Consider the following 14,921-nt stretch of genomic DNA (forward strand, 5'->3'; position numbering starts at 1 on the left):
AAACCTTAAGTCAGTCGCTCAACCGACTGACCCACCCAGGCACCCCACGTACTGTTACTTTCAGCCAAATTAATTGATGCAACTTACAGACTCAGTCATGTTGATAAAACACTTTCAAAATTTTACTGTCCAAAAATAAGATTAATAATACATTAAGCCAAGAGTTGGCAAACTATAGCCCACAGCCAATTTAGTCTACCACATGCTTTTATACATAAAGTTTTGTCGGAACATAGCCATGCTTTCCTACTATAAAGGCACTGCTGAGTAGTTGCCAGAGACCATGTGGCAAAGTCTAAAATATTTACTATCTAGTTCTATATAGTTTGCTGACCCGTGGGTTACGCTATTCGACATGCCACTTTTAGAAAAAATTATTTACTATTTTTTAAACTAAAATTCTTGAATTGATTACCTAAAATCCTAACTTGAAATCCATACTTATAATACTTTATATCATAATATTAAAGGCACAAAGTGAATTGAAATGTAGCATTCCCTATGCCACCAACATGGAACACACCTCTCACCTCTCTCTTTTTAATTACAATACAGAAAACTTTGTTAACAGATTTAACAATGATGATGTAAGTCATAATCATATTTAAACTATTTTAATTAACCCTCAAGAGTTTTTATCACAAAATAAAAGAATAAAACTGGGATTCTTAATCAAGGGATAATCATGATTCTTAATATTATAACCTTTAATTAAATATACATATTTACAGTATAAATAATTTCTAAAGATAGCATTTAATACATTGAAATCAGAAAGAATGTTTGTTGTAACAATGTATTTATAAATTCATTTATGTCAACATATACAAAAATACAGATGAAAATGTAATGCACCATGCTTTTAATATATGCATAAAAATTAGTCAAGAAATTAATTCATATGCTTTTTATTATAAATCTTTAAAAATCTACAAAAATTATTGACCTACAGGTAGGTCCTTCAAAACAAAAATGTTTAAGTAATTTTCTTTGACATTATCTTCAATAGAGCAAAGTTTTTCAGACTTCTCATGCCAGGAGAATGAGTTTCCATTTTCTTCTCCTCCTGACTATAAATTTTATACTACCATCATTTGGTCACTATTATGGGTTGAATTGTGTCCCTTAAAAAGATCCACTGAAATCTTAACTTCAACCCTACCCTGAATGTGACCTTATTTGGAAACAGGGTCTTTGTAGATGTAATAATTAAAATAGAGTCACCAGGCTAGGCCCTGATCCATCACTACTGGTGTTCATGTACAAAAGAAGGAAATGGAGACACAGGCAGAGGGAGGAGAACACCACGTGACGACAGAGGTAGGGACTAAAATTGTGCTGCTGGAAGCCAAGGAATGCCTGGGGCTACCAAAACTGTAGTCCTGGAGGCATCCTCCCTAGAGGGTTGAAGGGAGCACAGCCCTGCTGACAGCCTGATTTCAGACTTCTAGGCTCCATCAGTAAGAGAGTCAACTTAAACAGAAACTGCTGTTTGGGCCCCTTGGTGTATAATATTTTCCTACGGCAACCCTAGGAAATTAATACAGTCACATATATTTGATTAAGAGATCACATGATCACAAGATCAGATGTTCAAAGTAATACAGTTCAATAAATCTAAATTTATCTTTTTTCAACGGTTCTACCAAACCAAGCAGCCTCAATCTCTATTATTTGAATCTATAAATGAGTACTTTTTGTAATAACCTCATCTGTATATCCTGCTATAATCAGCCCATCTATAAACAATTGATTTATAAATGCAAACTCAAACAAAAACTCATGTTCCAAAAACGAGCTTAAAGAGACAAAAGATTAATATTAAAAATGGATTTAGAAAACCAAATATTTCTGAAGCCCTTTATTTCAAACAGTCAGACATGAGTACTATTTTATGACTTACCCAATTAGTGCTGGATGTTAAAATGTTTGGATTCCTGGAAACTCTACTTTGTTAAATCACTGAGGGAAAAAAGGGGGTGCTTCTTGGGCTAGATTTCCAAGCATTCTCCAGGCTATAGGATTATTACTGCAGCTTGTCAGTTTTATAAACAGACTTCAATTTAGTTTTTCTAAGAAACTGCCAAAGGAGCTGTCTTTAACTAAATAACAAATCTGCCACTTGAAAGACATCATTCATCAACCTTCTTTGTTGGGAGCATTGTTATTACGAAACTAAAAACAGGCATTCTTTCTTGAGTGCTTCTGGATTTTAATTACCAAATTTGAATGTCACCAGATATTCACTGAAAGGGAAACATCAATTTTAATAAGCTGACTTAAGACTGAAAAACATAAAAGGTATTCAACCATAAAGTCGAGTTCACTTTGAGTCTCGTAAGTTGGCTTACTGTCTTATAATACGATGCTTATTGCTCTCAAGAATTTGTAAACATTTAATAAACTCTAAGCTGTAGGGAGGAAAAGTCTCCAATTTTAAAATCAAAATATTATATGTGTATAATACATAATTTGACTTGGAAGGTATTTAAATAAATTGCAGTAAAATTTTTAATAGCTAATAAATCAGGAGTTAGGGGCTGCATGATATTAACAGAGGGCTGGGGGAAAAGTAAATAAGATAAAATGGATTAAATATAAACATCTTATTTAAAAATTTAAAAAATAGTGAATTTAATTTTAAATTACATCTTAATAATTTCTTTTGTATTTTTAAAATGTACCCCAAAGGGGAAATTGCTGGCAAAACCCCTTTCACTTTTCACTTACATGAAAATCAGTAAGAAAATCACTTTGTGTCTACTTAGCAAAGCATCATAGATGAAGTTAGTCACAAAGTCCTCAACAGTCAAAGATTCTTCAAGCTCTCACCTGCCCACTCTAACAGACTCCCTTTGTTTAACTTCGAAAACATTTGTCTAAGTAACTTTCTTGTGGTCTCTCCTTTCACAGTGTGTTAATAAGCCCCTTCATTTCCAAACTTTAGAAAAGTATATTCACAACTCTCAGATGCTTAAAATATGAATGAAAGCATTCTTATCAAGACTAAATAAACTTTCTATTCATTTATGATAAGTCAGCCTGAGGAAGATGTTCAAGTTTTCTAGAGAAAATTCCATTTCCTACCTGGCAGACACTGCTACCCAAAGGAGTCGACCACTATTTGTCCTCTGCATCCTACTTGTATATTATCATTTTAAAATATCAAAAATTAATCTTTTGGTTCCTCTAGTCTTCCACCGAAAAGGAAAAAGATATCTAGAATGAAGACAAACTGCAAAAAATTGAATGGCAACTCAACACGTTTATATTAAAGAACTTGTGTTCAAAAAAGATTAGGAATCTATTTTGATTTATTTAGAAATCATATTTTTGTTTGCAACCTGTCCCTTGTCCTCATGAAATGTAAAAGCTCTGCAATTTTCACCATTAATAAACAAAGAAAAGAAAGAGACTAGATCATTTTTTTTGTCAGATTATTTCTTAAAAGACTAATAATCCATTCCCTCTCATGCATCATTAAACAAGAGATATTTCATAAAATATAGGAAATACATTCAACACTGTACAAGTTATTTATATAAGAAAGATATAACTTCCCTAAGATTAATTCTCCTGCAAATGGTTATTATAATAACAAAGACAGTATTTTTACTAGAAACTACTATTGGATTTGGAAAATTATTTATTTATTTTTTTAACTTTACATTTTTTTTTAACGTTTATTTTATTTATTTTTTTTTTTTGAGAGAGAGAGAGAAAGACAGAGTACGAGTGGGGGAGAGGCAGAGAGAAAGGGAGAGACAGACTCCAGAAGTGGGCTTCAGGTTCTGAGCTGTCAGCACAAAGCCCGATGTGGGGCTCAAACTTAGGGACAGAGAGATCATGACTTGAGCTGAAGTCGGACACCTAACCGACTGAGCCACCCAGGCGCCCTGAAAAATTATTTAATAGACTAGTACAGCAACAGTAGTAGCCTTTAGTTTGAAACAAGCCACATCTTTGTTTTATGATGTTGAAATGTCTGAACCAAAAAATATTGTGACAATCCAGAAAATAAAGACTAAAAACAACACAGATCAGAAACACAGATCACAGGTCAGAAAACCAACCAACGCTACAAAGAACACTTGGAGCATAAATGACAACAGACCGTTTGAAAGCACTCTTTCCTCATTTCCTTCTCGCAACTTATAGTGCTGCCTATGAGAAAACGTAGAACTTACTGTGGCATTTTAAACAAGGCCATAAACCTGTGAGTTCTAGTAATAATTAAAACTACTACCTAGAGCCCCAATTGTGCATACAGGTCAATCTGTTTTTATGGTTAAACTGAAAACCCAGGGGAACTTCAAGCCTACTTCCATGACCAAGCAATCAACAGCATTTACATTTATACAAATTTAAACACTTAAACTGACACACTATTATCTGGCCAAAGCAATGCTGGCATACGGTGGTATGAAGAAAGCCAAGTAGGTTTATTTGCAGCTTTGTGTTTTGTTGTTCCTGGTATTGTTGTTGCTGATATTTTCTGATTCGATTTTTAACTTAACCATGAATCTTTAATATATCAGTTCCAAAATGTTCTTGGTATACTATCTCATAAATTACAACACAGGTATAAACAGCAAGTATAGTGATTGGTAGTCCTTTAGAGGAAAAGGCACTTTATTATATTAATACAGCCAGTTTAATATAGCATTTTTCTTTGTTCAATCAAATGGTCAGTGGAGAGGAAGATTTTTGCCTGATACTCCTGAAGGATTTTAAATAAAGGCTAGCATCTTCCAGGACGAATTTTTCTATGTCGAAATACTTTTTTAAAAATCTGGTTTGGAACAAATATTATTATACAAGCTATGCACACTGTGATTTTCGACAATACATGTGCATGAGGAACAGCCCAGGGGCTCTGAAATGACATTAATAATAAGACAACATCTATGTATTATCCTCTGGTGTGCATTTTTTAAAAGCCTTCATTTTCTTCACTGATGGGTTATCAAACACAACTATTTTTTCCACCTCAGTTGACTTTTGGTTTTGTTTCAGTGGTTGTAAACCAGAGTGTGGGAGGGGAAAATGGTTTGTTGCACTCTGGTTCACTGAAGCAGCTATGAAATACGGAAAATCTGAGTATCCTTAGGCCATCACCTCTGGGTGTTCTAAAACAGCGTCTAACACGAAGCCTTGCTGAGCAGGTAATTAACACACAACTTTTTACATGAAAGAGTAAATTTTACTATCAAAATGGTCAACTGATGAAACTACCAGTCATATCACTGAAGAAAAGCCCCTCCTGGCAATTCTACATTTGTTAGCCTCACATTCATTCAGACTTTTGCCACTAAAAATGTAAGCCATGTGATATAAAGTTTCACCTCTTCTCTGTACTTGAAACTACAAATTCTCCCTTCTCTACATGATTCCCAACCCCCACCCCATATATACACACGAAAACTTTATGGGTGCCTGATATCACTAAATTACTCTTCCCAGAAAGAAACACCAGCTCCGAATGGTTTAGACATTCAGCTGGAGATGCACTAGCTCAGTGTGAGGTTCAACCGTTTGTCAGAAAAAAAAAACAAACAAAGAAACAAACTTGGGAGAAGTGATGCTAGAAAAGAGGTTTGCCATGAAAGTCAAGCAAGGAATGCAGCATGCCTCTAACCAGAAATCGTCATCCCACCCCATTCTCCAAGTGAGAGGTTTGCCCTACACCCACAGTATCTATTTCACTAGCAAATAAACTTTCTGCTTCTCACCTAGAGACAAAAAATACACTGCATGCCATTTGCTATACTTATTTTCCTATTTACTATATTTGTCACAATTATATGAAACTGCTTTAAAAATTCAGGCCACTCATATTTCAGCAATTAATTAAAACCGAGCTTAATCAAAGTAGACACCTGAAATTTTCCCATTTGCCCTTACGTTTAAAACAAATCCACAAAGAAGTTTCTTTTTGACACAGCAGGAACATGAAAACAAACTTCTGGATTCGTGAACTCATCCAGCACTCTTTTTCTCAACAAAGTACGTAATTTGCTGGTGGCAATGCTGGTATAGTCAGTGGGCTCCAAATCACTATGTCTCCTATTACTACCTCCTTCAGTTTTAGCTTAATAATACCAATATCCCTACTGACATTATTTGCAGAAGCAAAAACTGTTCAGAGAATTTATAATATACCCAGGAATCACTGTGTCATCCATGTTAGATAAGAGTCATTCCACCAAATAGAATACTTTGTTGCCTAACGACCATAAGAACATTCTAAGCAATTTCTTTTGTTTTCTATAGAGCAAAATGTCTCACAGCTCCATATACAATGGCACACTTTAGCCTCAGCTTGCATTTAAAATACTAAGGCAACCTAAAAATGAATGTGTAAAAATATGTAACTACCAAAAGAAACATAGATCAAAACCTATGTTCTTACTATGGTGTACCAAGAGTGGTACATTATTATGGATTTTGATTAAACATGTATCAAATGTAAGTTCTGCATAAAAACAGTGGTCAAAGAACACCATCAGCAAATGGAACACAGATGACAGAAAAATTCATTTAGGAACACGCTATACCAGCATAGAAACTAATAATCTCTCTCTTAGGGTTGAATTTAGCAGAATGACAAAATTTACTTGGACACTTAAAACACAGAATTTAGAGTCTCCTCGACCTGATCAATCAGCAATATACAACCTGTCATCATCTGTGGAAATCTACACACAAGCAACCAACATTTTAGAGATTCTCCCATGATATGCTCCCACATAAAAAGTCCAAAATATCAAAGTTTATAAGTGAAATGGTAATTATAAAGACATCTACTGGGTTAGGAAATGTATCAAGTTTCTAAAGAAGTTATAAAAGTGGGGTACAAGTTCACCACATCTTATATGACTACATCCAATGAAAACACTGTATCCACTCAAATCCCTAAACTGAGAAATTACATGCCCTCTCACTGGACCGATTTCCTAAAAACGTGAAATTAAATGGATTTCTTTGCTGACTCATGAAGAATTTCAGGGCTACTAAATGTGAATAAGAAGTATAAAGACAATTATAAAACAACTTGATTTTATTAGGTCACTTGTAGAAGTACAAAGTAAAAATAGTTTTAAACATAAACAGCTGTCTTCCCTATAACTGGTCATTCTTGAAAGGTTTGTTGTGCCCTATAACTGGACATTCTTTGTAAGAAACCATCACTACTATATTTCCCTACTTTATTTATGATACCATGTGGTGATTCACACTCTGCTTGGCAGTCCAGGAGAGAGTCTTAGAGCTTTAAAACTAAAAGGCAACTGAAAGATTCACCATCCTCAAAACGTGTAAACTGTGATCCAAGTATAGTACATAATGAGCCTATAGTTACAATTGGTTAACACTTATGATTATGTTAGGTTCATCACCAATTTAGAGAGCAAATTATAAATAAGTAAACATTTATGCCATTTTACATTTTGGCAGATGGTTTTTCTGTGTTTGATTTTGATGGTTTTACTCACTCCGGGTATTTGCTTGGCCAGTATTTACAGACAAGTTCAGAGTCTACACAACTAGATAAGTGAACTTGCTATTATACAACCCTATGTTTTATCAGACTGAATGAGGCTAGTTTTTGTGACCTGAAAGAAACATTAGAGGTTTCTTCGAGGTTTCCCTATATGGAAGGAAACTAAAATACAGAGAAGTTAAGCGTCTTAAAAATTCAACTTAACCACATTAAAGTCATATATATTTTAATATTTGTTTTCAAATTTGGAAATCTAAATATACTATTACTATCAGTGAATATTCTAGATATATTTAAAATACCCCAGAAATGGAAAACTAACTTTCGTCATTTAAGATAGACCATAAAATTTAACATTGAAATAGCCAAACAAACTTCAAAGGGGGAGCCTCTAAGTCTGGAATCCTGGCTGTAAAGTGAGGATTCAGTTGATGTCCCTTCAGTCTTCGCCACCCCTGTTCAGTTTCTCACTTAACAGTCAAACACTGAGACTCAAGCTATATCTGCCACCCACGTCTATCACATATACATATCCAGTCAAGGCAGTGCTTCCAGTACCATATACGGTAGATGGGAGCAACAGGAATTCTCATTCATCACTGGTGGGAATGCAAAATGGCACAGCCACTTTGGAAGACAGTATGGGAGGTTCTTACAAAGCTAAACATAGGCTTACCGTAAGACCCAACACTCATGCTCCTAGGTAGTTACTCAAATGAACTGAAAGCTTACGTCCACATAAAAACCTGCATATGAATCCTTACAGCAGCTTTATACATAATTGCCAAAAGCTAGAAGCAACCCTGATATCCTTCAATAGATGAATGGATAAACAAACTGAGGTACATCATTACATGATAATGAAATGGCAGATACATGACATGTATTTGTCAAAACCCACAGAATTGTGCAACACAAAGAGTGAATCCGAATATAAACTATGAGCTTTAGTAAATACTACTATATCACTATTGGTTCATCCATGTACCACACTATGCAAGACAGTAATAATGGGAGAAAAGCATGTTGGCAGGGAGGGGTAGATGGGAACTATGTACTTGGGAGTAATTTTTCTGTAAACCTAAAACAGTCCTAAAAACTAAGGTCTATTTTAAAAAAGAACGGCATCTCATGAATTAGTAATTATCAAGAAATTTAAGTAAAACTACAAGGTTTAAATAATGTGAAAAGCAAAACACAAATGCAGTATTTCTTCCAAAAAACAAAAAAGCTGACATTTATACTATGATGCAAAAAGTAACATAAATATGACCTTATCACTAAAGAAAATAAATAAATCTGAAATATTCTTACCTGTCCTGTGACTGCTCTTCGTACATCCTCTCCTTGCCTTCTTTAAAGAGTCTTATTGCCCGTTTTGACTTTTTCATTAAACTGTCAATGTAGATTTTAAAATACTCATTCTCACTGAGTTGGGCAAGTTTTTGGTTGTCATCATATTTACTCAATATAAGTCGCAAATGTTGATATGTATCAGGTAAAATATCAAGTATGTATGGTGGGCTATTTTTCAACTGAAGTTTGGGATTTTGGCACAGTCTGACCTAAAAAAGAGACAAAAATAAAATACTTTCATATGAATCACAATAACTTGTTTCATAGAAAAGTTATGAAATTCATCAAACTGTACTATTTCTTCATTTTCCATAATATAAATTTTGATCTTAAAATTACTATCTCCAAGTTACAAAGAATTGGTAAATATTTGCATCTGTCTTGATATAATTAAATCCAATTTTCTTCTCCTCCCATTCATGCTTACTATGTCACATCTTTACTTTCCACCTCTTAAGTTTTCTTTCTCTGTTCTACAGTATCCCATTGTTCATGGCTTCACAGAACTCCAATGTGCTAATTATTGTATACCACTTATAGTCTTTTTGTTTAAATAAAAATTAGGAAATGGGCGTCTTCTGCTGGCAACCAACGTCGCCTCACATTTAGATATCATTTTACTACACTGAACTCCCAGCTAAAGCTCTTTCATAGATTTTAATTAATGTTTTGGCATATTGTTCCTGAACCCTGAGGAGAATAAAACAAAGAAGTGCTATTTTAATAACTGAGTTATTAAGTAGTAAATGGGTATCAGGTCAGAGCGAGTCTTTTCCACCTCCCCATATTATATCCCGTGCCTGTAGACATGCGTTCCATAAAGATTCAGTCATTACATCGGGTGTCACCCAACCACTGGGGCATTTGGAGCTGCCTGCAGAACCTTCTGCTAGGATGAAAAAGTAGCAGCTCAACTACTATATTCAATTCTACATGTTCATGCAATTTAGTCAAAAGTTAGTTAACTCATCTTATTCCTCCTATCCCTCAAACCAGGGCATAAGGAACCACCCAATTAAATAATTTGTAAATGAATTCATTGGATACTGCCCAAGAGCACACATAATGTAAAGGTGCACAATCTCACAAAAAGCAAAGTGTACAAAGCAAAGGCAGCTTTACTGAGAAGCCAGTGAAGCATAAACTTGATGGTCCCTCAAATAGCTAGCCCTCTTCTAAGGCTTTCATCACATATTTTTGTAACACTTTCAAGAACAAGATATTTTATTTTATTTTTTATTTTTGAGAGAAAAAGTGTGAGCGGGGGAGGGGCAGAGATAGAGGGAAACACAGAATTCAGAGAAACTCCAGGCTCTGAGCCCCTCAGCACAGAGCCTGATGCACGGCTTGAACTCACGAACCATGAGATCATGACCTGAGCTGAAGTCAGTCGCTCAACAGACTGAGCAACCTAGGTGCCCCAAGAGCAAGAGATTTTAAACACAAGGTTAAAGGGCACCCGGGTGGCTCAATCAGTTATGCCTCTGACAGCTTGATTTTGGCTCAGGTTGACTGGAACCTGCTTGGGATTCTCTTTTCTCCCTTTCTCTGCTTCTCCGCCCCCCCCCCCCCCCACCTCACGCTCTCAATCTCTCTAAATATAAATAAATAAATAAATAAATAAATAAATAAATAAATAAATAAATAAATAAAATAAAATAAAATAAAATAAAATAAAATAAAATAAAAAACACACAATTGGTTATGATTTCTTTTTCCAGTATGACTTCCCTTTCATCACACTTAACCTCCTGTTGGGTGGCACTGAAGTGGCTGTAGGTATTTTTCAAATCTGGCTGATGGGAATTTGAGTTGGAAAATACATTTAGTGTGGCTTTAGTAGAAGGTATGTGAGATGCACAGTTATTTCCAGGACTAGTTAAAATATTGTCAGCCAATGTAACAACAACAACAACAAAAAAAAATGGATTCAGGAATACTTCAAGTGCCCATCAAGCAGCACACAGCATAGGAGCAAGAAGATCCAATTCCAGTTTGGTAATTTAAACATGTCCAATGGTACCCAAGACCATTTGGCATATTAAATAATGCCAAATCATTAGAAAAGTATAGTTAAAGGGGCTGATAAAGCTTTTTACCCTCCTTTTACTTTGTGACACTTTGATATAATCAGAGAAGCTCATTCTGTCCTAACGACTGATGAAATACTAAACAGGCCAATGATTGAATAAATTCTGGTTGAAACAGCATATAGTTTTTCAATTCTTAAAAAATAAAATAGTATCACAAGTATGCACGAATTTCAAAAATATTGCCAGCAACATCATACAGCAGACACAGTTTAATTTCAGCAACATAACACTTGCTACAGCACCTCACAGATTGATAAATTATTAACTTGTAGTTAGGGGACTATGCAGTTTCAAATTAATTTCCTCTACCGGTGAACTTTTTAACTGATAAAAAAAAAATTTCTCTCAGGTATTTTCTTCAGATATTCCAAATAAATATTCTTTAACAGATTTTTTTAAGTGTTACAGATTTTTAATTTGCTATTCTCTACTTGACCTTTTTCTCATTTGCTTTATTTAAATTGTAATTCTATCTGGGAATTTATTATTTTATTCGGTACAACTGTTTGCATAACTACTATATACCAGGTACTGAGCTTAGTGCCAGGAAATTATAGATGACTACAACATACTTCCTGCCTCAAGGAGTCTGGCAGAAGAGACCTAGTTCTCTATAATTAACTTAGGAGCAATGTAATTCTTGCTCTGAGGGATCTTAGGAAAGATCCTGTCCAATCCATTCATTTTCAGATAAAGAAACCAAGAACTACAAAGATTAAGGAACTATTAAAAAATCATTAATCCAACACAAGAGCCTGCATCTTCTGAATCTCAGGCTGATCTTCTTTCTAACTATATCACAATTTAATTAGAATTAGGCATATAATTAATGATCTCTGGCTAACCTCATTTACATTTTTATTTTTATGCCATTTGCAAATTTGCATGAATTTCAGGACCCATTTGTTAATTCTACAAACCTTTCTGTTTCAGGCATTGTTACAGGCCCTAGGGAATGCAGAATGAAATAAATCACAGACCTGTCCTCAAGGAGTTTTCTAGTGAAAAAGACTGATGGCTTAAAAAGAATTCCAGGAGACATTAAGTGCTATGATGGAGGAGAGTACAATGTGCTGGAGGAGAAAATCAGCAGCTCACTCATATTTTGACATGAAGATATCAAGAAAGGCATTCCTAAATTTGCAAAAGGAATATTCCAGGCAAAAGGGTATGCAAAGGCTTAGGAGGCACTAGAGAATGGATCAGAAAGAAAGGAGTCGATGCAGTCATTCTAAAAGGTAAAGGCACAGGAAGCCTAGGGTTGAGTGGCACAAGTAGATTTAAAATAGGTGAGATTCAGTTCATCAAGGCCCCTGTAGGCCACACAGTTTTCTAAATTTGCATTTGGGAAAGTGTAACATACAATGCTGATATGCTGCTGAGTACACAGTTGATCAGTTGGATTAGTATTAAACTCTGTGATTTATGACAGCTTCTGCCAAAAATGAATAACCCTACACCAGGACTATGACTTCTAGGCAGGTCAAATTCAATTCGATAAATATTTATTGAGCGCCTGCTATGTGCAAGTAACTGTGAAAGCCAGAGAAAGAAAAATTGCTTTTCTAAAAACAGTATGTTAAGGAGAAAAATCAAGCTCACCACAAAGTTCAAGTTCAGATTCAAATGACTTAGCCGTCTTCTAGAAATATCTAAGTTGCTCCCTAAGATGAAAGGTGGTCCCAACACAAAAAAGCTTTAAAAAGAACAAATCTGGGGCGCCTGGGTGGCGCAGTCGGTTAAGCGTCCGACTTCAGCCAGGTCACGATCTTGCGGTCCGTGAGTTCGAGCCCCGCATCAGGCTCTGGGCTGATGGCTCAGAGCCTGGAGCCTGTTTCCGATTCTGTGTCTCCCTCTCTCTCTGCCCCTCCCCCGTTCATGCTCTGTCTCTCTCTGTCCCAAAAATAAATAAACGTTGAAAAAAAAATTAAAAAAAAAATTATTAAAAAGAACAAATCTACAATCTTATTATACAATGAGGAACTTCTTAACACCAGTGCATAAAAGGACTGGTTCATTAGCAATGTTACTCTTTGCTTTTAAACTAAAAGGCAAAACATTTACCACTGAATTAGGCCACAAACTCCATGAGAGTCATTGACTCAAAGAGTTTTAGAGCTAAAGAGGACCTTGGAAATCACTATGACCAATTCCCTCCTTTTTACAGAAAAATACTACAACACAGAAATGGAACATAGCTGAGTTTACTGCTCTCAACCCACTAATGTCTAGACTTGAGAGAGTCAGGCACTCTCTCCATAACAGTATGCAACTACCTACTGTATTTGTTTAAATGTATTTAGAGATTTTTAAGGGGGCCTCTCTGTATATATCCATACCATTCCACATGCATAAAAATATATGTCTAATCTTTACATATGCTGTACACATACAATATGTATTCACATACATTAAATATATCTTCAACAGTATCAAAGCAAAGGCACAAATATAAACACAGGATTTACTAGTGCTATAAGAATTTTCAAAGCCATCAATTATTCTTGAAAAACTCTTGCATTTAAAGAGTTTCTCCACTGAGCCTTAATTAAAACTTCTAATCAAAAGGTAACAAAAAGGTATTAGGTCAGCTAACATATTTCTTAGGTTCAGGACCCAGCCCCCGAAATGCATGAAAGAAATTCTCCTGAAACAAATGGCAAACTTCACCAGTAAGGAATTGTGCCTATACTGTAACAGACTTTCATTATAGAGCACACCTCACTTCACAGGGCATTCAGTTATATTAAATCATGTACCCCTGAAGTGAAATATCCCATTTTTAACAACAGTATGGAAAGCCTGAAAGAATCCCTTGTCTGTGCTCCTCACATAAATATTTTAAGAGATTCCTTACTGCAATTACACAAAAGTATATCATTATGATAAAAAGCATCTATGAGTTGAGTTCTTCCCATTTTAATTTAGCAAATCATCCTAAGTGTATAAAACTATATAAATGTATCCAGTATAAAATGTAAAAAGTGTAAACATAATACAAAAACCCTTTCTACATAGAATATTAATTGGGCAAAAAAAGTAATTAGCATATCAACCTGGTCAGGAGTCTAGTATATTAATTGTGGTAGGATTTAGGGGCAACTACCCAATCATTTATGGTTTTCAATGAAGTTTCTTTAAAAGATTTACATAAACACATTAAATAATTGACTAGTTGTAATTAAACTATCAATTGTGTATTCATTTGTTCACTTTCCTCCAAATAAGAACAGATCTTCCTTAAGGGTGGAGAACATATCTCTCTCACTGGTCTGTCTCCATCACCTAATGTAGAATCTTGCAGAGAGTAAATGCACAACAAATACTTGATGGAGGAAAGAAAGTGTAGAAGGGAAAGAACAAAGAACTTCTCAGAAGAAGGTAATATTATACATAGGAAAACCATACCTAGAATGACTAAACCTGTCTAAATGAGTACAAAGTTTTGAAAAGAATTTGATCATATCAAAAATTAGGGGGTGAAGATCTTTTTGATTCACTTCTCATGGAAAGGGGAAGAATCATATTATTCCATGGTCTGCTTGAATCTTCATACTATGAACACAGATGCTAGAATCAATCAAACCTAAGATCTGGTGCTGCCATTTATTAGCTTTACAACTTTGGGCCAGTTTCTTCCTTTAGAAAACTCTTTGGATGTTATAATTCTTAGAAAAAGAAATGTAAAGTGCTCTGCACAGTACCTGGCACATAGTTGACGCTCACTATTTTTGAGAACTTCCCCTTCCATATTTTATATTATACCACAACATGGTCAACTCTGCAGATTTTGCCAACATAGATAATTAGATAATAAGGGCACTGACTGCTCTGTTGAAGATCATTAAGAGTTTCTTTGAGATCCTGAAGTTCTTCATACTACCTGAAACCCTGTAAAAGTCTGGAGTGTTTTGTTCAAGAAAGCAGCAAACAAGGCTAATAATATGTCAGCAGTAAGTACTCAGCTGATG

The 14,921-nt window shown here is 35.0% G+C and overlaps 1 protein-coding gene across 5 annotated transcripts in view; it reads right to left on the reverse strand.

Annotated features, from left to right (window-relative positions):
- Window positions 1-14,921, reverse strand: part of CBLB (Cbl proto-oncogene B) — a 225,639-nt gene that overhangs the window by 191,072 nt on the left and 19,646 nt on the right. For all 5 annotated transcript variants that reach the window (XM_045501891.1, XM_045501893.1, XM_045501894.1 and 2 more), the window contains one exon: window positions 8,816-9,066. In XM_045501891.1, coding sequence (XP_045357847.1) covers window positions 8,816-9,066 — 251 coding nt within the window. The remainder of the gene's footprint in view (window positions 1-8,815; window positions 9,067-14,921) is intronic.

This window comes from Leopardus geoffroyi, chromosome C2, assembly GCF_018350155.1.
Source record: "Leopardus geoffroyi isolate Oge1 chromosome C2, O.geoffroyi_Oge1_pat1.0, whole genome shotgun sequence".
In the NCBI taxonomy this organism is placed as follows: domain Eukaryota; kingdom Metazoa; phylum Chordata; class Mammalia; order Carnivora; family Felidae; genus Leopardus; species Leopardus geoffroyi.